Source organism: Phragmites australis, chromosome 2, assembly GCF_958298935.1.
Source record: "Phragmites australis chromosome 2, lpPhrAust1.1, whole genome shotgun sequence".
NCBI lineage: Eukaryota > Viridiplantae > Streptophyta > Magnoliopsida > Poales > Poaceae > Phragmites > Phragmites australis.
In genome coordinates, this window is record NC_084922.1 from 46468789 (window position 1) to 46493133 (window position 24345).

Below are 24345 nucleotides of genomic sequence, written 5' to 3' on the forward strand. Positions count from 1 at the left end.
AATAATACCGCTTATAATATTGAAATGTTAAATTGTGTGAAGCACCATAGGGCATACACCGACTCTAACATGCCTAATAAACATGTACCGATGACAAACCTAACATGTCATAAGGAATATAAAGAACCCACATACAAAAAAATAATGACGACACTGCTATGTAAGGTACAATTTTGAAAGCAACCTAGATATGTACTGTTTCTAAACCTAACATGACTTAGAAAATTAAAAGTAGCCGATTATTACTGACAGATTAAGTGTTGTTTGGGTACTTTCACTTTCTCCCCGCCTTAGGTCCAACTTCACAAGCCCGACGTGCCCTCTCATGCTCTCGCTCCCTATCTGCCTCACATGCCTCCGTTTTGAGGCAGTTCTGCTCCTCTCTCCTCTTCCGATGTTCCTCCTGTAGGCATTTACTGGTTGCCTCACTCCTCTTGTTGGCTTCTATTTTATGGAATCATCTCTATGCCACCCAATATTGGCTATGCAAGAGGAACACATCTGCTTAACTCTGCACAATATTGATCCACTGTATGACGTCGCTTAGTGGTGGCAGAGACTAGAAAAGAAGGAAAAATTCTTAAGTGGTAAACGACATATAGTTGTATTTTAGTTTTGCAATATGTGAGTACCTGGCTGTGGTAGCCATCATGGATGCTGCCCCTCAAGTGGGTCGATAGGAATCCATGGACTCGTCACGTGCAACCTTCAGCTAAATATTTCGCGCCGTATGTCTGAGGATAGGAAATAACCACCTCGAACTCCTTCTTCTCCAAGAAACATCATCTCTTCATTGCATGCTGCAGATGGACCTTGTCATGAAATATCTGCCCTTTGGTCACCATGATGGAATCATACTCCTATGCTGACTTGTGTCCATCATTCACTATCAAATTCTGCCATGCAAAATTCATCCATTCCTCTGAAATTCCAGTAGCTGAGTCCATAAATATGCGAAACTCGTCGTCATCTACCTCCATCTGGTCCACAAGTGCCTCGTTCTGCTCCCCTTGATCAATAAGCATCATGGCTTGATTATCTTCAGCCTCGTTATGTTCTTCTTTTGTCGTCTCTACCTCAACTGGTGCACTAGCCTGTAAGGGAACATCCAAAACCACACTCTCTTGCTCCTCCTCATCGACAACATTTTCACCAACAGCTTCTACGGTGCTAGGGTTGGCTTCTGTCGGATAAAAAACGCTTACTTCTACAAGGATGCAGTGCAAAAGAAAACCCATCACAACTCCAGTGACATAAATTGCTACCATTGATTGGAACATATAAGCTCCCACTACCACCCGGTTTTGCGGTGTCTAGGAATGAGAACCTTCATCGTCGGCCGCTGATATGCTAGACTAAGTTGCAGCATATTATACAATCAATCTAACACTTGGGCCCATCTCATCTTTCCTGGACTATTCAATTATATGTCCACATACGGGAAGTTACTTAAATCCACTCACTGTCAGATGCATGACATATCTAGGACCATAAAAAATCTTGAACCTCACTACAGTCGACATCTCTAATTCAACATACAATACCAATATTCTGTTAGCTACATTAACTCTAATTACCTTACAAATTATACTAATATCACTATAAAACGCTAACAAATCTTGTGTCCAGCTACCTAAATATTCCAACCGACAAATCTAATTTTAAATATACCGCAAATTCTTATATAGTCTCTAAATTCTATACCTATATTTTTCACCAATATCTAATTACTACTGCAAACATTCTCGTCTAATTTTATAAATTCCCCTAAATATTGTAATCCTAGATTTCTACTAAATCGAAATTAATTACTATTACATAATACATTCTAAATATGCAATCTAAATGTATCGTAACAATCATATTCCAAATTTGTTGTTACCAATGAATTGTCAATCTATTTTTTTTTTTTGAAATTTAACAAATTTTGATTCAGAACTAATTTTCTACCTACATTATACTATATTTACTTTATGTTCTACTATATCATATCAAAATTATTCCTACTCTAAAAATTATGCTCTACTTTCAAATTTTTGAACATGCTCCATTGCAACTTTTCTACTTTACATATTCTACATTTCTATTGCAATTCCTATGTCTCTCAATTTTCTATATTTCTTTCTCTACTGTAAGTATATGTCTCTATGCCTATGTTTATATCTAAATTTCTCTAATCCTAAATTTTCTATCTACATTTCCTAATCTGAATCTCTAGATCTCTAATCATAAATTCTCACTAATATTCTAAATTTTTCTACCTATATTTCTAAACAAATATCTCTAATCCACAATTTTCTATCTCTAATCCTAAATTATCTAATTTCTCTCTACCTATTTTTCTACCTACATTTTGTAATCCTTAAAAGACTATCACCGGCTGCAATATCGCTTGTCGCCGGCTCCCTGAGCCGAGCTGCCTTGCCCCCGCGCTCTGCAAGCCTCACCGCACGCCGCCACAGCCTCTCGCACCCGTGTGTGTGGAAGACGAAAGGTCAGGAGGGAAATCGGCGACCGCCTAATTATTATAGGTCTATCAATATTCCAAGTGCCGACAGGTCTTTGGCCGGAACCGAGATATCTGACGTGGCATAGACCCAAGTCTGGGCTCATCGCCTCTCGGCAGAGTGCCGACAGGACCCCGAGCCTACTGCCACGTAAGATGTCGGCACACAGAATGCCGATAAGCACATATTCTTACAAATTTGTGAATTTGAATATTATTTTTGCAATTCTCCAATAAAATAATATTATTAAAAAAACTTCAGTATCATGCATGCACAAGGCCTTGTGCACGTGGGAATAAAAGTGTGATTAGTAACTAAAGCATTCAATGAGGGTAATTTATTATTTTAGATACTACGAACAACTATATATATGTCTATTATGCCCAATAGATGGACAGATAGAGTACACTACTACAGATATAACACAATATTTACTTGTGCAAAAGAAAATGTCTTAATTCGCTGACATGACCTGGTAGTTTATTACGTCATAATTGGCGCTTGTCCATCTCTATGCCATACTAGATTGTTTTTACTTCACCATATACACCTAACAATTCAAAGTTTTAATTGTTGTTATTGCAAACTTGCACAACTACATGATCATCAGAATGTCCTCTCTCTCTCTCTCCTTCCACCAATATCGCCACTAATAATAGAGACCTTTTTGTTCTTCCTACCTTGCTCCAAAAGTTAACATCGTGCAACAGCGCAAGTGCAAACGGAAAGCTACAAATCTCACACGATCACATCGTTTGGCCTCTCTTCTTGCTCCCTTGGCCCTTTGCCCCTTTCAGTCCTAGTCCATGTCCATTGCCAACAATTCATCTCATGCCTTCCATGGCCCCACATGTACGACGACTAGTACCCTCCATTTCACAATTCACACCCCAAGACTCTCTCTCTCACTCTCTCACACACACATCCACTATTCCACTCCCTTGCTCATTTTCTTTCGTTAAAAACTAGTTCAGATAAATGACCCTACATAAAAGCCAGTCCTCTCTCGCTCACTCTACTTCTGCTCTCGCCCTCTCCCTCTCTCTTTGCCACCCTTAACCACCCACCACACCATTCCTCATTTCTCTCCCCTCCGGTCCTCCCAGTTTTGCTCTCCCTGCGTCTTGCTTTCCTCCGAGGCCGCCCCCAAGAACAACATATTCCCGCCCCCTCAGATGGGGAACCCGCCCGAGTTGTACCACAAGATCCTCGGCATCCACAAGGACACCTCGCCGCAGGAAATCCGCGCCGCGTACAAGAACCTCGTCAAGAAATGGCACCCGGACAAGCACCCGCCGTCGTCCAAGCCCGAGGCCGAGGCGCGGTTCAAGGCCATCACCGAGGCCTACGAGGTGAGCGCGATGGCATTTCCGACGACTCACGCGTGCGTTGTTGGCGAATTATGCATCGTGTCGTGACGTCGTTCTCGCCGCGTCGGTTTCTTGCGCAGGCGCTCCTGGACCAACAGGAGAACAGGGCGGTGTTCGGCTTGTGCAACGACGGCCGGGCGGGCGAGAGGTCAGCAGGGGCGTTCGGCGGCGTCGGCCTCGGGGTCGGATCACGCATGGAGAGGACACGCAATGACGACTTTGGCATCCGGAGCGCGCCCGGCACGCCGGCGAGGGAGTTCAAGAAGGTGTACAGCTCCGGCAACTCGGGTGGGCGGCGCACCTTCGCCGAATTCTCCAGCTCCATCATGCGCAAGGCGCCGCCGCTGGAGCGCAAGCTCGAGTGCACCCTCGAGGAACTCTGCCGCGGATGCAAGAAGGAGGTCAAATTCAACCACGACGTCGTCACCAAGAATGGGTACTTGTTTTCTTTTTTCCCTTCCTTTTGGACGCGGCTACACCTAATCCATGAAAGAGATTGATTGAAACCTTACCTGAAATCCGACGAGCAGTTGCTTGTCATCGGATTTTTTCTCAAAGATAAAAAGTATAATTTAATCAAAGCAGAACAGTTTTGATATGAATTCAGTTTTAACCATGAATCGATGCTTGGATACTTGAGGGTAGGCAAGAATTCAGAATTCATTCTGACAGCGACATACATTCCACTTTGTGCCCCAATTCGCTGGACTGTTTGGAAATGCTCAATGAGCAGTAAACCAGCACAGTCGCTTTCTGCTTTTTCATGCTATGGCGCGAGCACTTCTGTTTTACAGTGGGGTGACTACTTTTACAGGTTGCATTTGTCAGTGGAATATCTAGCTTACTTTGGAACATAGCCATGAAACCTTTACACGAGTGCCCTCTGGTGTGAGCCTTTTTTCCTTGCGGGTATCTATGCTATTCTTGCAAGATTATCCAACCAAACACAAGCCATGATAACAATGTTTTTGAACCGGGTTAAGTGCTAGCTAGGATCATATCTTGAGGAGATAATTCTAAGGCTTCGAGATGCTTTCTTTGCCACATATGTGTATGCGTGTTTGTTAGAGGCCTTTAATACCTCAGCTTGGATATATTATCTGGCAATGAAGTGGTCCTTTGAACGATAGGAAGTATTCATAATTCTTTTTAGTTTTTACATGTGAGGGTGGTGGCCTAGGAGATTTCAGAGACAGTGACTCCTGAGCTTCCTTCCTCCTCCTACTCAGTCTTGGAGTATTGCTATTGCTAGACTAATCACACTCACTGACTGGCTCGTGTTTCGGACAGGTCAATTGTCAAGAAGGAGGTGACTCAGGTGGTTCTGGTGAAACCAGGGTGGAAGAAAGGGAATAAGATCACGTTCGAAGGTATGGGGGGCGAGAGACCGGGTTGCCTACCGGCCGATGCGATCTTTACCATATCCGAGAAGAAGCACCCGATGTTCAAGAGAGTGGGCAATGATCTGGTGCTGAAAGCCGAGGTGCCGTTGGCGAGCGCGCTCACCGGTTGGTCCTTCTCATTCAGGCTTCTCAGTGGCAAGAAGGTGAGCTGCTCATTTCAGGACGAAATCATCTACCCCGGATATGAGAAGGTCATCAAAGGGGAAGGGATGCCCATCGTCGAACAGAAAGGCGCGCGGGGTGATCTGAAGGTTAAGTTTGAGATCGTCTTCCCCAAGGAGCTAACTGATGAGCAGCGCAACGGCCTTGCTGAGATCCTGGAAGGATGCTGCTGAGGTTGTATTTCCGGGTCCAGCCATATCAAGTTTTCTTGGCCTTGTGTTAATACTCAGAGAGCGTGAGTACGTAAAGAGAGACGTCGTTGTACATACAGGTTTTTTATATATGAAACGTGAGCCAAGGCTTCTGTGGATACTCACATGCTCGTGGCATGAGCTGTATCCTGTATTTGTTTATTCTGATGAGAGATCTTGCCCCCCCCCCCCCCCCCTTTTGTCCGTAGCAGTCGTTTGATTACTTTCACTTCATCCATTACATTTAACCATTTCAAAGTGTAGCCTAAATGCATTGTACAAATGCCACTTCCAGCTGCTAAGCCATCTGCCCTCCAGGCCTTTTGTCTTTTGCAACTTGGTAGAAGCTGGTACAATGCTCTGCCTGATTGGTGATCGTATCATCACCTGCCATGCAGTGTTTGCCAATGACACCTTTCCCTAATCCCCTTGGCTGAGAATTTGCTGCTCCACTTTGTGCTTTTTCCCAGCTATTGTGCCAATGACAGGTTGCTGAATTATGCTGATACCTGAAAGGATTCAGGACTAGCACTGCTCGTAGCGCAGTTGACAAGGGCTGCCAGTGTGCACGCTGCTAGACGCTCGTGCTCACTGGGGTCTTTCCCCGAATTGTTCGTGCCTCTCTCGCGCCTATGTCTTAAGTGGTAGTGCAACGTCCCCATTGCTAGCGAAGCTTGTGGCTTCGTAAGTCTTTCATACCGTGTGTATATAGTTTATAGGTCTAGCGTGTGCATAGTGGTATGCGTTGGTGTGAGTGGGTGAGGGTGGTGTGAGTTTGCGTATGTGTTCATATACTACATTGCTGAGTAGAAGAGGACAAAAAAAAGACTAGCACAGTCTTTGCAGTTTGCACTGCTGTGCTGATGGGCCATTTCTTGGGCCAGCAAAGCCTTCCCGATCTTGAAAAGAAATCGATTAGTTGGACCACAACCATGAACCGCTTGTACTCGAGTGAATTGCGGAAATTGAATGCAATGATCTAGTTGTTGGATCACAAAGCAGAGAACGAGCTGGAATGGTTGGCGCAGCGCGAGCTCCCCAACTGATGTTGGGGCCCTGGTGTTCCTTGACGAGAAAGCACAACCAAAACAAACCTGTTGCAGGCAGTGGTGGTTCAATGCCAATTGGCATTTGGCAGGCAGCAACTTGGTGCAGTGCAAGTGGGTGCTGCAGCACGAATGCCATGGGACAACCAGATATCATATGCCTGGGGTTGATCAGCCACTGTGCTGTGCCGCTGATGCCGTACCTGCTTTTTCACATTCTGCTGTAGCAAATTCGACAAGATGGCGGCAAATGAGCCATGCATGTTTGTAAGTTTGTTCATCAACAGTGTTACAGACTTACAGCTGATTCCTGACTAACGTGTAATCTGAAGTTGCAAACTCTGGGTGTCTGTCAACGGCAAAAAAATTAGTACTGCATGACCGTCGACGAGACGTTGAGCAGCGGCGCCAACACGTTGGGCGCAAACTTCCTCGCGATCAGGTAGCAGGTCGATGTCGGCCGAGAGTTGTACATGCAGGGCTCTTCGCTCGTCCTGATGCTCTGGATCAGCTCCGGCGTGACATCCCTTGCGCCGTCCATCGCCGGGTGCGGACCTCCCCTGGACCAGTCGACGTACGTGACGGTGCGGTTCGAGTTGCGCGCGCCGTGGCGCATGATCACGTACGCCTGGACGTAGTGCTCGTCGGGGTAGCACGACGGCCGGCGGTGCCTCCGGAACAGAGGGTAGTACCTGGTGTCCGTCAGGATGCTCGTGGCGATGTCCCGGCTGAGCTCGAACAACTGGGAGCCCTCCCGCCACTGCCGCAGCGTGATGTCCGGCGCCATGCGGGGGCTGTACCGGTTGCGGCATTGCTTGTTGTTCCGGTAGTGCTGTGATGCGAGTCGACCAGGTACTCGTAGACCGTCGAGAAGTTGTGCACCTGTCTGCAGCTCTCGGAGAGGACAAACCGCTCGTTGGAGAAGTCGAGCAGCGCGTTCGCGAGCAGCCGCTTCTCGGCGTCCATCAGTGACACGGAGCCCAATGAAGTTTGCTGATGGAAGAAAATCAGAAAGACAAGGAAGGATCAGACGAAGCAATCGCAAGTTAAAAGAATATGTAGGATCAACAATACTGATTAAAGTGAGGTGAATAGGTCTTCATGCCATGCATCATAACTATTGTAGACTACCTAAACGACTGAATAATATCTAGAAATAATTGACATCACTGCTATAAGACCTAACATGAGAAAATTAGATAAATATGATTAAATAATGACTAGAACAAATGGACCACTTGTAGATCTTTTTAGATCAGTAATACTACTTAGCTATTACTCACAATAGCAACTTCCTAGTTTCAGTCAATTATGATTCGGTGAAACATTGCAGAATTTGCTCATTGTAGGCAGGCGACAGAATTGATTCTTTTGTATGTATGTTTTGCAGTATGTGGTTCTTCTATGCTGATTTTATTCATATATGCATTGCAGTGTACATGTTTCAGATATTTTTCCATTCAATTTGTTCATTAATTTGACTAACTGTGATGCCTGCATTTAGTTTGTACAACTTTATGTGCATTGTATTCAGTCAGACATGCAGACATACAACTGTTACTTACATGACCAAGTTTCTAGTTCGTTCAACTCATTTGATTATGTTGTTCAGAGTTATGGTTAGCAATTTGTTAAACTATTGTTTCTACATGAATCGTAGATCAACCAATGAAGAAAGTTCATCAGATAAAGTTTTTCATGAGAAGAAGAAGAAGAAATTTGTGATGTTCATGTGAAGTAGCAAAAAAATTGAGATCAGGTAATGTATCTTTCTACACGTTGGATCTTCCTGGTTTTTCTTCTTCTTCATCTCCAATCTTCCATATCTTCAATTTCTTCTCTACTTGTCTATGCTCATTTCTTCTCTATTGTTGATAGATCTTTTGGTCAATCTGGTCCAGGAGGACGAGTTGGGTGCATCCTTGGTTCTTTCTTGCAGATCAGTTAAGAGTATTTTAGTCTTTTTATAGTAATTGGGCTCCCATCTATTTCAACTGGGCTTTTAATTAAGATCCATTGTTGGGTTTTTGTCATTTAGTGTTCTAGAGTGGGAAGTTTTGCTAGGTTTATGCAACACATCTAGCCTGTAATCTTACGGAGCTTTGGCGTCGTTGACCCATTTGGGCAAGGAAGCGGTTTGAGGAGTAGTTGAATCGATAAGGAGGCGTTTAATGCAGTGTGTAATGCGGGTGGTTGGTTTACTACGCTCTCTCTCATAAACGCGGTTATCAATCGGCACGCTTCAATCTCCGCACCGGCCCTTTGCCTTCCTTCCTATTTGGCTCTTTGCCTTCTTCTTTCTATTTATTTCTCCTCCTCTCTCTCTCTTTTCTCTACGCTAGTTTCATTGCCCATAGCAGATAGAGGTATGAGAGAGTTTTCATTTTATGTTAATATCATGTTCTTGTTCTTATGTTGTTATTTGTAGTGTTCTTACTGTTGTTGGGGTTTTGTTACTTATGCTAAATCTGATAGTAACTGCACTTTTCTGAAACTTCCATGCTTAATCACTGTACATAAATATGTCGATGTGTTTTGACAATATGTTGTGTTTTTTCTCTTTTTTCTAGATATCTTCACTTCCCTACTGAATTCAGTGAAGCAGTCACATTTTCCTGTTTAGGTATGATCTATACCGAATTTTTTATAGTATTTGCATTGTCTTTTTTATTGTGATTTCCTATATAAGTAAGTAAATCTTATATAAACATCAAATTCATTCTCTTTTTTATATCTCTTTTGTAAAAGTAATGAAATGCATGTTGATTGTGTGCAATATGATTACATATATTATGTATATGTAATCATACTACATATAATATATGTATATATACACATATATTATATGCAGTATGATTACAGTACAAAATTCATGAGTTTACATAGCACCTTTGATCAGTATATGTGTGTGTGTATTATTGGTTTATATATGTCTTTTTATTTTATTTTATGTAAAGTATGTTGTGTTCTAATATTGTTGTTGCCTCGCTGTTATTGAAATGACTACAAGTTTATGGTTTGTATATTTTTGTTGTTACCTGAAAATTTTGAAATGATTTATGCATCCACTTTACAGCAAGACGTCTCGTACGGGTCCTCTGTCTGGTGCTCTGGATGGTTTGAGGCGCACTAGGGTGAGCCATCTGGTGGCTCGCTACCTTGGCATTGTTGAAGGACCTCAGGACCGTCTTCTTGAAGTTTCTGGCAATCAAGTTCATGCAAACAGGTGGATGATTGTTGTTGTTGTTGATTTTGCTATGGGTGTCAACTACAACTTCAACATCGCGATTGACCCAAGGAGCAGCAGATGCTTTATTCTCCGTGAGACTTCTGCTAATGCTAATTATCTACATCGTTGTTTGTTCTTTGTCAATAAGACTACCAACTATGAAGAGCCTTGTGACACGGTGTTTTTCAACCATGTGCTCAACTTCAACATCTACCATAAGCCTCATGACGAGGGCCTTCAGATGACTATCAGGCGTGTCAACTAGGCTTGTCATTGATGATTGATGATGTTGCAGCAGACCCTACAAAGTTATCATATTATCTTAAGTTATGTAGTTTGTGGCATCAGGATTTTATATTATTTGATGCCTAGTTTATGTTAAACCTCTTTAAGTTATCTACTCTATGTTTTAATACGAATATATTTTGTACTATATAATCTATGCTATTTAGTTATCTACATGTTTATTTTTTTTCTTTTTAAGCCCTCAAATGCAAACAAGTCTATTTAGTTCTCTGCCTGTTCGATTTTTTCTTTCAGCAGCCCTCAAGTGTAAACAAGTCTATTTTTTTCATATTAGACTTGTTTCATTTGTTAATGGGCAATATTTATGTTTAATTTAAATTGCCTTATATTATTCGGCCTTTATTTGAATGATTTGTTTTGTCAGTCTGTCTTTGTGATATATTTTGTTGACTTTGTCAGTCTGTCTTTGTGATATATTTTGTTGACTTTGTCTCTTTGTTGTTGTTGTTCTTACCAATCCATAAAAAGGTCATTAGGCCATTGTCTATTTTTCCTGTCTTTGAATGATACTGTTGTAACTTTATTATGGATCAGCAAAATTATTAATTATGGTGCTATTGTCTATTTTCTTTTTGTCTTGAGTCTTGACTGAGGTATGGTATAAGGTTTTCTGTCTTAAGGTTCACGGCTATGCCTATCCAAGGTTGTAAATTGTGATTTGTGAAATCTGCTTTTGCTTGCTGACTAGGTATTGAGGTTATTGGTACGCTGCTTATGTCTTACTTAGGATTTTAACTTTTATGATAAACTAGTTTATGATGCTTATTATTGGACACAAGTGAGTTTTTCGAAATTCTGGAGTGTTTTTCTTCTGACATATTTCCTTCTTGATAGTCTGTCTCATCAGTGGTTACTCTACTGATTTGCTACGGTTGTTTCTTTATGTGGTGGTAACTCAATGTTTTCTATTAGATTTTGGTACGATGCTTTAATCTGAATTGGCTAAACCTCTAGGTGTTATAATCTTCACTAATTTAGTTTTGAACTTTGACTCCATGGGCCATAGAGGTTTTGGCTTATCTTATCATTTTTGTTTATTAATTATACAAAAGATTATAACCTTAATCATCCAGATTATGTAGCCTATAGTAATCCATTTTAGATTTATTAACTTGTGTTTTTCATTCAATACTGATATAAATTTGCTTTGTTATTGGGTTGTGAAAAACTAGCCTGATTAACTCAAACAGACAATTGGGTTCATTAACAACAAATTGTTATTGGGTTGTAAAAGCCAAGCCTATTTAACTCAAATAGATAAATGGGTTCATTGCGGGTTCGTTATAAACAAAAACAGATTAATAGATCTGTTTTGCAGACCCGATAATAGAAAATTAACATAAATCATCGTACTGGATCTTTTTGACAGGCCCGTTATGACAAATACAACTGAAAACAGATCTAACCGTTGGATCTTCATCCAACGGTTGATTTTGTCGACTGAATCATACCCTGTTTTCAATCGACTGAGAATTAGTAGGACCCTTTGATAAGTATGTACAAGAACCTGTCCAATTAACTCACGGATTGCTGTTAAGACCGAGGACATTCTTAGGAATGTACCACTGGTGCACAAGGTCGGATCATGCAAGCTAAGCTTGTAGTCGCAACCCAGAAACGAATAATAAAGCCAGCCCATCGGACCGTAAGAAAATGTGGAGTGTCTACACGATCTGTCTCGAGATTTCCGCAACAATTTGGGAACTTTGCCCCAGTTTTCATGTCATGCAGGACACCTAGTTAAACAACTGTTTGAGTTTTTTTTAAGACCAGCAGCTGTTTGAGTTCTTTTAAGACCAGCAGCTGTTTGAGTTCTACTAACTCTGCTCACTGAAGTAGCATTACCCTGTGGAGGGAATGTGAGTAAAGTTACATAGGACTGAGAAACAATTGAACTATTTCAACTAGTAAGGTGGCACATACCAATAGTATGATTAGGCTAGCTGTAATATTTTGTCATGATACCATTTAATTAAAAATTAGTATTATTAATTTTATTTTATTTGAACTCTTTATTTAAATATTTTTCTTCCAAAACGTATGAAAATCTAACCGCTAAATTTTCATGATTTTTAATTCCAAATTTAGCTATTTATTAATCATATTTGATATAGATTCTTTGCTTCTCAAAACATATGTAAATCGAATTGTTAGACGTTCCTAACAATGAGTGTTCTAAATTCTTTTATTTTTTGATTAACATGGTAATTTATTAATTTTAAGACCGAACATGGTGGCTTATTTTAACACTTAAATAATAATATAATAGATAAAAATAATAATTTTGACTTAGTAAGTTAGCAGTCCAGCCCGGGAAATTGGGGCAGCCCATACAGATTGTTGATGAAGGCCGAACAGGGAAGGCCGGGAGACAAAGTAGCTCAGCTGCCCAGATGCAGCCCACACGTGGAAGTGGTGCGGGGTCCGTCAGGCCCAGAGAGGCAGCACTAGGCCAGGCAGGTTCGGTATCAAGAGTTGCTCTCGGGGACGCGCCCATCAGCCGACCCGCGTGAGTTTTTTTTTATTTTTATATTTTCTAACTGAAAATATTAAATAAATAGACTTCAGTTAGAAATCTTTTAAAAAATATACGCCTGTCGTCCTCTCATAGGACGGCTAGGCTCTTACTATCTTCTAAAAGGTTGGCAAACAGTCTGGTTTTGCCACCGTAGTAACATGTGCCCTTACCACCCTATAATAGAGCGGTTAGTCTCTTACCGTCCCTTTAGAGATCGGTTAGCTCGTCGGATGAACCGTAGTGGTCAAAATTACTGCTCATAACTCATTTCGTCTCCACATGCTCTATTTAAAATAGTAGTCTTCTCTTGCTCTAAAATTTTATAACTTTTTTATATGTTTCATAATCCATGTGTAAACTATTTTAATTGGATCGAGTGCTTTGGATGCAAACATTCAGTTTGTTATCTCTGTGTTGTAACATTAGTAGTCTTATTGCCTTCTCCCTACTTGTTATATTCTTCCATGCACTTGTTGTATGATTAATTGTTATATCCAAAATCAGATAAGTAGATAACTCATACAATATTTTGTTTGATCCATTATTAATATTATGCTTATGTTGTGATTGTCAGCCTTTGCTTGCATTGCTATTTTTTTTAATGAGCCATCAAGTGCAATGTCGTGCCCTTCTACAATTTTGCATGCAACTGACTGTTTTTGCATGCAGCTAATATATTCCTATGAAGCAAGCCTTACTCTGCTTTAATCTCTTTATTTGTTATAGTTTGATTTTGTTTATTTATAACAATCTTAAAAGTTTTTAATGACTTTCTTTCTTCTTTTTCCTTTTCTTGTCAAAAAGAAATTTTAGTTGTTCTTCTACAAGTTGATACAGATATTTCAAATGCAACACACTTCAGTTAGCTTTAGACCGTGGATTTTGTTTATTAGATGCCTCATGGAGTATTCTTTTTATTTGCAGATATTTCAGACTAAAAGGCTGCTGGAGTAACGTTCTAAAAATCTGGAGTAGTCTAAGGTATCATAAAAAATAATCCTAGATGCTTTTGAATTGTTATACATTTTTGGGTTCTCCTATGGATCACATATGAGCGTAGAGATGATGCATTGTGCTGCCACTAGAGAAATTGAATTGCAATCTGTAATGTTAATTTCGTGATGTGTGAGATAATCATAAATTATTTCTCTAAGCTAGTAGTTAGACTTGTCATGATCTAAGAGTAAACAAAAAATGATCACTATATAGCCCAAATGATAGTGGTGCTTCGTCCCCTTCCAGATTTGCAGTGAACCTAAGTCCCAATCTTTACGTAAAAGGAATTCCAATCACCTTGGTAGAGTCAAATTTAGATTCGCCAACCTTTTGAATATTTAACTCCTTTCTTAATTTCAAGATTAAAAGACCCCATGCAATTTCTCCAAAAATTCCTAGCAAGTTGATAAGCTACTAAATTACAATTGCTCTACATGTTTGGTGCATGTATGTATCCGAAATAATTGTGAACGTATAATATATGAAACTGTTTCGTGTAAAACGTGGATTCTGTTACAACGTACGGACACTTAATTAGTCTTTTCCATAATATGAACTCACTTAACCTACTTCCTCTCATCCAAAATATACATTACAACTCTATAAAAACTCATATGAATAACCAAATACACCCTTAAAGACTAAATGTGGCTCGCAGCAGAAATAGCGGATGAACTAGAAGGCACCGGGACAGTAGCAGAGGCTGTTTGTGATACTGTTTGTTTCTAGATGCGATTCCGATATTGTTCGCAACAATGTTTGATCCTCTCACTAGTGTCCGTCAAAGAGATAAAGCTGACGTAATGGATCAAGGTAATCTATTTTACTTTGTAACGATCTACGTATTTTACACACGTAAAATTGATTTAAAATATAGTAATCTAAAGATGTTAAAAAATACAATATAACAAAAGTAATCGTTTGATCAACTCATATAGATGATAAAGATGATTAAATCAATTATAACTTATATATTTTATAAGAGTGTAGCCGATACACACTAAGAGAACACTTTGAGAAAAAAATACACTACGTATGTACCTAGAAATATTATCTTTTTTAGGTAAATCGCGTGGATAATCTCGTTCCCTTTTGAATCGCGTGCGTAATCGTAGTTGTAGGTTCATCGGATCGCCGAGTACCAAACGGTTTCCTCTGGCATATGACACTTGACATGGACCACCGAGTACCAAACTGTTTCTGATACTGTTTGTTTCTAGATGCGATTCCGGTATTGTTCGGCTGTTCGCAACAATGTTTGATCCTCTGACTAGTGTCCGTCAAAGAGATAAAGCTGACGTAATGGATCAAGGTAATCTATTTTACTGGTAACGGTCCACGTGTTAAAAAGGTTAAAAATACAATATAACAAAAGAGAAATTAAATGTAATTTTAGAATTAGAACGGATTCAACTTTGTACTGTTATCGTTTATCGTTTGGTCAACCTGATAAATGATAAAGATTAATTAGATCTGTCACAACTTATATATTTTATACTAAGTATACACGATACATGTAAAGAGAACATTTTGGAAAAAAATACACTATGTGTGTACCTAGAAATATTCCTTGGAATCGCGAGGATAACTTTTTTTCTTTTTGAGGTAAATCGCGTGGATAATCTCGTTCCCTTTTCAAGGGAATCGCGTGCGTAATCGTAGTTGTAGGTTCATCGGATCACCGGGTACCAAACGGTTTCCTTGACACATGCTGATCGTCGCTCATATTTAGACGGTGGCGAGAGCCCTCGCTGTTATCTTAGCGCCGTCTCCTCCGCGCCTCACCACCAAGCCACCCCCGCCTTGCAATTATAGGCATCTTCTTGACGAGCGGCGCGAGGGCGGTATAGCGAATCCTCATTGCTTGCCCAGAGAAACAGCACCAAGGCACCTGCCGGTGACGGAAGCGACGGCGGCGAGGAAATCGAGATCGGGTGCCGAGGTGTTCCGGTGAGTTCCGGTTGATTAATCGTAGTTTTGTTTATTCACGTTCAATGTCACTAGCGGCTGGTTTGAACGCCGACGTATAATGAGCCGAATAATCGACGCCCTATTTGTATCAGATGCCATCTAGATTGGTCGTGTTCACGGGAAGAGACATTATTCTCTTCATGTGAACAGTGCTATCTGGCCACCGCGTCCAAAGTTGAATCGGATACCTTAAATCATTCTAAGTTTTATTTTGTGTATCTAAATTTTTATGTTAAATTAGACACTTTAATCTAAGTCGGACTTCAACAGTATCCGAATCAGATAACATTGATTGTGAATCTTTTGTTAGGATGACATTGTAAATCGTTTCTGAATCTGTTCTGAGATCGGCGAACAGAATTGGCCGGGAGCCGGGACATGCATTGGCCAATTATATTGCCACTCGTTTGGTGTAATTGGCGTCACCATCCGGACAATTAATCTAGTGGCGAAGTGCTTGGAAAGCCTGAAAGGGAGAGGAAAACAAATGATACGTGTTTAAGATTTTTTTTTTCTGTTCCTGAGAACATTAACATGTTTCCAATGTTGTGAAAATTACGCCAAACTACAGATCTACGCGAAAAGTTGTTTCGAAACCACATGAGATTTGCTGATCTTCTACTCTATTTAAAATCCTAATACGCCGTATAAAAAAGGAACAAAGTGAGTATTAAACTAACTGGATAGGTCTCAACAGAAGATAACGTCCAAATCATGTTTTAGTGCTTGATCTTCACATGTAACGAGCCTTTTTTTTTCTATCGCAGTATGAAGTACACACGACCTCTGTTGATCGTAAAAGAGGCAGATAGCAACGGAAACTACTACCTGTAAGTGGAAAGGGGATCCATGGCCACGGCTGCGAAAGAAAATGGGTTGGGCGGAGCGGAGAGCTCCAGCTCAACGCCGTTGGCGACGCCCATGACGACGCCGATGTCGACGAGGTCGGTGAAGTGGGAAAGGGACGTCGAGGAGGCTGGCATGCTGGAGCGGCCGCTGCTGCGGCAGCGCGGCACAAACACGACGTCGCAGATGGCCATCGTCGGCGCCAACACCTGCCCCATTGAGAGCCTCGATTACGAGTACGTGCCCTTGTGCTTCCGCCTACAGTATTTCTCATATATCTTTACAGAGTCAATTAAAGTGCCGTTGATGTCATTATTTGAGTTTATTGTGGACGTTTCAGCCCTTGAAATATCATTATGAACGTGATATCTGGCTGTAACATAACTGTACTGGTAAATCGGTAGAACTTAGATTAATAAGACTTTTGACCAAGCTTTGAATGCTGACATTCAGTTCTTGCAGCAGTTTTGTTATTTGTAAGTTGTCTGAATTTTTCTTGAGTACAAGTCATTTTTGTGGGTATGGATTTGTATTGAGATTGTTATCTAGATTGTGATATTAGGATATCCCGTGTCCCCCGTGTCTGGCAACCGAGGGGCAATTCATCCACCGCTCAGCTTCTCCAAAACACGGCTAGATCCGACCGCCATTGTTGGCGAGCGGACATTGGCGTCGGCGGCTAGTGACGACTCCGAAGCTGGGGCGTCACGGCCTTTTCCCTTTACCTCCTTTCCTCATTTTGGTTCCAGTGGTGGTGCGGCAGTGGCCGCTGCTTCCCACATGGCTTGGATCCGCGCTAGGGCTGCCTGGATCTGCATATTCCCGCATGTCTGCTACATCAGTGGCCTAGATCTACGCTCGGCAGCTAGGTTGTTGGGTGCAGCATTGGCGTCGGTCGGTTCTTCGCGTTGTGCTACAGTGTCATGGCGACGACTGGTGCCCGGTGGCTCTGGTGCAGACCCGTGGCTCAATTGGCGTGGGCTTGGGTGCCGTGGCTCTGTCCATCCTACTTCGGGTCGGTATGGTGGTGCTGGTGACCGATGGCCTCATCGGGGGAGAGGGTGTTAGTCCTCTCTTTCCTTGCTTCGTGACGGCGCTCTGTGGGGCTGCCCTCTCCACCCGGTTGTGATCGCCTCCTAGCCTCCTCACGTTATTTGTGCTCCTCCCCTTCGCTGGATCTGTCTTACCCCCGGATCTGGCCAGCGGGGAGTGCGGCGAATTGGTGGTGGCTCAGGGTCAGCACATGCGTGATAGGGTGGCCTGGGGGATTCTCTAGGTGAAAACCTAGCACTGGTTGTCTAGACTGGGATGGTGGCGCCTGCGGATGTCGGTTGATAGGGTTGTATTCAGTGCCATGTCGACTGTTGTTGGGTCAGCTTTGATCCGAAGTCGTCTAGTTGTTTGGGTTTCTCACCGATTTTCCCCTTAATTAAACCGTGCAGTTGTGAGGTTTTTAGACCCGATTTTTTCTAATAAACTGAGTCAACTCTCTTCTTCTTTAATAAAATCGGTAGAGCTCGTGCCGTCCTTTCGAAAAAAGATTTGTATAGAGATTTTTATGTTGTTTGATTGGCTGTTGTTCCAATGTATGAAATATGTGACTTTTTTTAACTGAGATATGTGATTTATGCTTTAGAAAAAGAAAGTCGCATATGACTTATGTTTGGACCAATTTAATTTCTGCATTTTCTTACGTTATTTCACTGGTGATTTCAGGGTTGTGGAGAATGATGTGTACAAACAAGACTGGAGATCAAGGGGAAGACTTCAAATCTTCCAGTACCAGGTCCTTAAATGGGTCCTAGCACTATTTGTAGGTTTAGTCGTTGGCCTAGTTGGATTCTTCAACAACATTGCTGTCGAAAACATCGCCGGTTTTAAGCTGCTCCTGACGAGCAATCTCATGCTCCACAACAGGTACAAACTGCAAAGCTCTGACAATCTCCATGCAAGCTTACAATTGCCATCAATGCACATGCGAAAACTTTCATCCTCGCCATTGTCGTCTTCTTTGCTCAACGTTGCTTGGCCCTTCAGGTACATGGCAGCGTTTGTAGTATACATTGGTTGCAATGCAATTTTGGCCGCTGCGGCTGCGGCATTGTGCGCTTACATTGCCCCAGCAGCAGCCGGTTCTGGCATACCTGAGGTGAAGGCTTATCTGAATGGCATAGATGCGCACTCTGTCTTAGCGCCCAGTACCCTCTTTGTGAAGGTGGTATCCTGAAACTTTCAAGCTCTATATCTTACTTTATCGCGATATTGATGTTTTGATTTACATCTGATTGTATTGTGGCCTGCAACCTGCAGATTTTTGGCTCAATATTTGGGGTGTCTGCCGGGTTTGTGCTGGGCAAGGAAGGGCCTATGGTGCACACCGGAGCTTGCGTTGCCTCCTTGCTCGGGCAAGGCGGGTCACGGAAGTATGGCCTCACTTGGAACTGGATCAGGTACTTCAAGAATGATCTTGACCGCAGGGACCTCATCACCTGCGGGGCTGCAGCCGGCGTCACGGCAGCCTTCCGTGCCCCAGTCGGCGGTGTGCTCTTTGCGCTTGAAGAAGTAACATCTTGGTAATTTCTCAAAACCGAAACCAATATGGAGTACCCAAATACCATTTTGCCGGGAATGCCACAGTGCACCTAGCATGTCTCATACTAGCATTTTGGAAGTGGATTTTTTTTTTTTTTGTCTCTCGATCAATTCATGTTGCTTCAGTTGATTGTCAGTGTCCATGGAATTTGCCTCAACCCTCTACTGTTGCAATCTCATAGGTGGCGGAGCGCGCTTCTCTGGAGGACATTCTCAACTACTGCGGTGGTGGCAATGGTGCTACGGACGCTAATCGACTACTGTCACGGCGGCCACTGTGGCCTTTTTGGCAAAGGAGGGCTGATCATGTTCGATCTCAGTTCACGGCAAGCGACGTACACTGCCACGGACCTCGCCGCGGTCATACTGCTTGGTATCCTCGGCGGGCTGCTCGGTGCCCTTTTCAACTTCCTCGTCGACCGGATCCTTCGCATATATAGCATCGTCAACGAGTAGGTGTCATTTGAATCTCTCCATCTAAAGCATTTCTTGAAACTTCAGACGGATAGTGACCACTGATCATTGAGCGTTTAAATTGCAGGAAAGGCTCGTGCTATAAGATCGTCTTGACGGTGACCATTTCAGTGATCACCTCGTGCTGCTCCTTTGGCCTGCCGTGGCTGATGACGTGTATCCCCTGCCCGGCCGATCTCGTCGGAAAGTGCCCAACCATCGGCCGCTCCGGTAACTTCAAGAATTTCCAGTGCCCCGCAGGGCACTACAACTCGTTGGCGTCCCTCTTCCTCAATACCAACGACGACGCCATCCGCAACCTCTTCAGCGCTGGCACCGACAGCGAGTTCGGCGTGTCCACGCTCCTCACTTTCTTCACAGCCGTCTACACCCTCGGCCTGCTCACATACGGCGTGGCCGTGCCGTCCGGCCTCTTCATCCCTGTCATCCTCTCTGGTGCCTCGTTCGGCCGGCTGGTCGGCACGCTGCTGGGCTCGTTGAGCGGCCTCGACACAGGCCTCTTCGCGCTGCTCGGCGCGGCATCCTTTGCCGGCGGGACCATGCGGATGACGGTGTCGATGTGCGTCATCCTCCTGGAGCTCACCAACGACCTCCTCCTGCTGCCACTCATCATGCTCGTGCTGCTCATCGCCAAGACGGTGGCAGACTGTTTCAACAAGGGGGTGTACGAGCAGATCGTGCGCATGAAGGGGCTCCCCTACCTGGAGGCGCACGCGGAGCCGTGCATGCGGAGCCTGGTGGCCGGCGACGTCGTGTCCGGCCCACTCATCACCTTCTCCAGCGTCGAGCGCGTCGGCACCGTGGTGGACACGCTACGGTGCACCGGCCACAACGGGTTCCCGGTGATCGAGGACCAGCCCTTCGCGCCGGCGCCAGAGCTTTGCGGCCTCGTGCTACGCTCCCACCTGCTAGTGCTGCTACAGGGCAGGATCTTCACCAGGGACCGCGTCAAGACCGGCGCCGCCGAAGTGTTCCACAGGCTCGCACAGCTCGACTTCGCCAAGGCCGGGTCGGGCAAGGGCCTCAAGGTCGACGACCTGGACCTCCCCGAGGAGGAGATGGACATGTACGTGGACCTCCACCCCATCACCAACCGGTCGCCGTACGCCGTCGTGGAGAACATGTCGCTGGCGAAGGCGGCCGTGCTGTTCCGCGACCTCGGGCTCCGCCACATGTGCGTCGTGCCGAGGACGCAGGGGGTAAGTGAGCTGACAACTTTTTACTGCTTTCCGCGTGTCAAACTCGTCATTTTTTGCGTGTAGCGTGACACGAGTCTCGGATTTTGCATGTGCAGAGGCCGCCGGTTGTCGGGATCCTGACGCGGCACGACTTCATGCCGCAGTACATCCGCGGGCTGTTCCCGGACGACCTCCCCCGGTAGAAAGAAAGCACGGGCGGCTCGCCAAGGGATTTTGCATCAGCACATTTGTGTATAGGTTAGTTTAGACTCTTCAATTTTTTCAGAAAAAAAAAGTTTAGTCTCTTTAATTAGCACCCTGTCCCCTGCGATCAAAGTGGTGTGACTGCAAAATTTCTCTGGACTGACAAGCCTGAGATTTTAGCCCTTGTAAGTATCTCACGGATAATGCCGATTATTCATCCGAACCAATTTTCTCTCAGCGACCTAGGGAGCAGCCATTGCCAATTTTGTCATTTTTTTACCGGCATTGGAGTTGTCAACTTGTCATCAACCGAAGGCACCATTGTCATTACTGCTGTGAAATGTCAACCAATTAACTCCAAGCTAGAATATGTCTTTCTCCGGTTAGGGAGGTAAGTTTTGTATTTTTAATCATTAGAGCTGACCAAAAACTTTAGAAAAATGGACTACAGATTCACTACCATTTAATTAAGCTAAAAAATAAACTAAGTTGTGACCCAAAATTACCTATTAGATATCCCTACCTGTAGGATATATCATCATCATAACCACCATTTCTACAGTTTCAGTGCTCTGTCAACTCACCGTGGTGTATAATGGTACTTCATAATACTAAACCATTTGAAACTTTCGTATCAAAGCTGTAGTTTTGCTATCTTTTCGGGAGATACAAACTAATTAGTGGATAAAAGTAAATTATCAAAACTGTACCTTTGGAGAGTAAGAAAATTCCAAGACATTGCAGCTCAATGGTATAGACACAGGTAAATTCGGACTCAAGTAATCTCTTTTCTGGTACTTCGTTAATTTGTAGTCTTAAAAAACTGGTCGCTTGTTTACATTCTGCGGCTCCTTTGGTTTTTCCTTTTTCTCGTAACAACAAGCATGCACTCTGTTAATTCCGTTATCTTGATAATGGAAGCCGGAGATGACATGTTATGGAAAGAAAAATAATAATTTGAACTCAAGCACAGTAAACTAAAAGTACACGTGGTGAGCTGTAACAAAGCATCGGTTGATATGTCCAATGCAATTTCCCTCCAGCATTTACTTTATCGAGTTAACTTAAACAATCCCAACAGAAGTAAAGGTGATGCTAATTTCAGGCGCATTTTTTTTCTTTTTTTAGTTGACACTCGTCGTTTATCGAATGGAGATGTGGATCTTTAACCTCCACCCACCTTTGTTTCGCATTTCTTTCCCTCACCGTGTGTCTCGTGTGCTCGCTTAGTCTCGCATCCTCCTTCACATATCTCCGACGATGCTCTTGCCATCGAATCTACTGGCCGATCCGATAGTCGCTCTAGCCTCTCTCTAACATCTGGAGTCGTCGGTGAGCCCCGAAACTCTAAACCCTAACCTCGTTCTCTAAACTCGTCGGTGTTTACACAGTTTCAGCGTTTTTAGACGCCTAAACTCTATGAAGCGTGCAGAAGTAATCATGAGCTAAATATAACAACATATAAATCCAAGTATTTTCAGTTTTCCTGTGTTTGGATTTTTTTATTTTGTTTTTAGCAATCTTGTACGCTTGGACGCAATCGCATTCTTGTGGAGAAGCAACGGGCCCCATTGCCCCAAGCTACTCTTTTCCTCGACGCGGCTCGAGTTCAGTGCGTCGGCTAGTCTGATCAGGCTAGGCAGTTGGCCAAATGGCACGAGAACGGAGACAACCAGATCTGGATGAGATGCGCGCTTTCTTTCTCCGAGCCGAACACCCACTCCTCCTCGACGCGCCTCTCAACCATGTCGAACGCCACCAGCTTCCACGGCGCCCACAGGTACACCACCTCCCTCTCCGGGTGGAACGCTTGGCTCGAGTCGTTGGGCTTGCCGGCGACGAGGTCCTTGACCCCGATCTCGTGCTTTAGCGCCCAATCTGCTGCGTCTGCGTCCTTGAGCTCCCATATCTTGAGGCGCGAGCCGTCGCTGGACGCGTAGCGCAGCCGGCCGCGGCAGTGCCCGGCAGCTCACCGGCGCCGGCAGCGCAATCACCGCGCACGCCATGGTGTCCAGGTCGACGCGGACGACGTGGCCCGAGTGAGCCAGCACGTGGAGCGCGCCGCCGAAGTAGTGCATGGTGGCCCACATGGCGTCAGTGTCGAGGCCGAAGTCGACCTCGTGCTCCCGCCACGTGCCGGCCTCGGAGTCGAACACCTCGATGGACGCGCCCCGTGGGAGCCACCCGGTGAAGCACAGCACCTTGTAGTGCGGGGAGGCGCAGGGGTCGAACGCCAGCAAGGAGAGCAGCGTCCTGCTTCCCGGCGCCGGCAGCGCCGCCCACCGCCGCGTCGTCGGGTTCACGACGTGGAACGCCGCCGGGTGCGACGCGTAGTAGAGCAGCAGGCCGTTGCAGCCGTCGATGATGGTCGACGTGTCGTGGCACGGGAAGAAGCCCATGTTGGCCGCCTCCGCGACGCCGCCGCCGCCGCCGTCCGACGCGCACGCGTACGTGTACGCCTGCTTCCTGCCGTCGTCACCACCGCGCGGGCCGTCGTGGAAGAGCACACCCGACGTGATGAGCGGCAGCCTCCGGCGGAGGTAATCGCTGGAGATTAGGCGCTGCCATGAAGTGGACACGCACTGGGACCGCGCCAGCGACTTGCACGGCAGCCTCGAGAGGATCTCCGTGAGCACGTCCTCGCTCATCTCCCCAGCCATCTCTGATCTTCAAAAGACTATACTACAGCACACCGCGATTCCGTGAGCTCGTTTTCAGATGACACTACACCTTGATGCCAATAATCAACAAGAGTGTGCGATGCTTATAAGATTTCGGGCTAAGCTTTGGTTTCTCCACCTTGGCAAGGAAGATATTTCGATGGCGTCGACATGCAGAGGTTTCGAGTGGTGCACAGCACAAGAACTGCGTAACACCGATCAGATCAAAGAGGCGATATATCTTGGCGATAATAAACGCTAAAAACCTGAAACGAATGCAGCAAACGTGCGGCCGTAGCCCACCGGTCCCTGTGGCTCTTTCGCGCCGGTACTAACAGTACTGCTGTTTTGGGGTCAGCAGAACAATCTCCTGACGTGAGGTTTGCAGCGTGCTTTGCGCGTTAACACTACAAACAGATAGCGATCTACGATCAGCATCGGATGGTTACATCTGGAAGAAGGAAAGAGAACGTCTTGGGAAAAAGAAATCTGGACAGAAACAAATCAAACAACTGACGCAGTTTCGGTAATGAGTAAAGCTCTTCTTTTCTTTCCGGAAACAAGAAGTAAAATCTCTGGTATCTGTACAGATAACCGAAAAGGCTTTTTACGTGCTGTGAATTGATGAGAAGAAATGGTGCGATAAAGTCCCCACTATCTGCCGGGCAGTGATGCGAAAGGAACTCTTCTTG

At 44.3% G+C, this 24345-nt stretch overlaps 3 protein-coding genes and 1 pseudogene across 3 annotated transcripts; 2 read left to right on the forward strand and 2 right to left on the reverse strand.

Moving 5' to 3' along the window:
* The first annotated feature begins 3430 nt into the window (after positions 1-3430).
* LOC133909286 (uncharacterized) lies at positions 3431-5818 on the forward strand. The gene is made up of 3 exons (XM_062351648.1): positions 3431-3859; positions 3958-4313; positions 5168-5818. Exons 1-3 carry the CDS (start codon positions 3683-3685, stop codon positions 5613-5615), a joined length of 981 nt encoding a protein of 326 aa, XP_062207632.1. The 5' UTR covers positions 3431-3682; the 3' UTR covers positions 5616-5818.
* Positions 5819-7046: 1228 nt separating this feature from the next.
* LOC133908248 (glycosyltransferase BC10-like) lies at positions 7047-10182 on the reverse strand (annotated as a pseudogene).
* Positions 10183-16548: 6366 nt separating this feature from the next.
* LOC133908249 (chloride channel protein CLC-c-like) lies at positions 16549-20992 on the forward strand. Its single transcript, XM_062350251.1, has 7 exons — positions 16549-16781; positions 18262-18462; positions 18583-18760; positions 18856-19118; positions 19320-19589; positions 19679-20810; positions 20906-20992. The coding sequence occupies exons 1-7, from the start codon at positions 16549-16551 to the stop codon at positions 20990-20992; spliced, it is 2364 nt and encodes a 787-aa protein (XP_062206235.1).
* Positions 20993-22583: 1591 nt separating this feature from the next.
* LOC133910184 (F-box protein At5g07610-like) lies at positions 22584-24096 on the reverse strand. Its single transcript, XM_062352696.1, is given in 2 exon segments — positions 22584-22957; positions 22959-24096. Coding segments are annotated over 2 exon segments (1029 nt in total). The 5' UTR covers positions 23654-24096; the 3' UTR covers positions 22584-22623.
* Between the last annotated feature and the right edge of the window lie 249 nt (positions 24097-24345).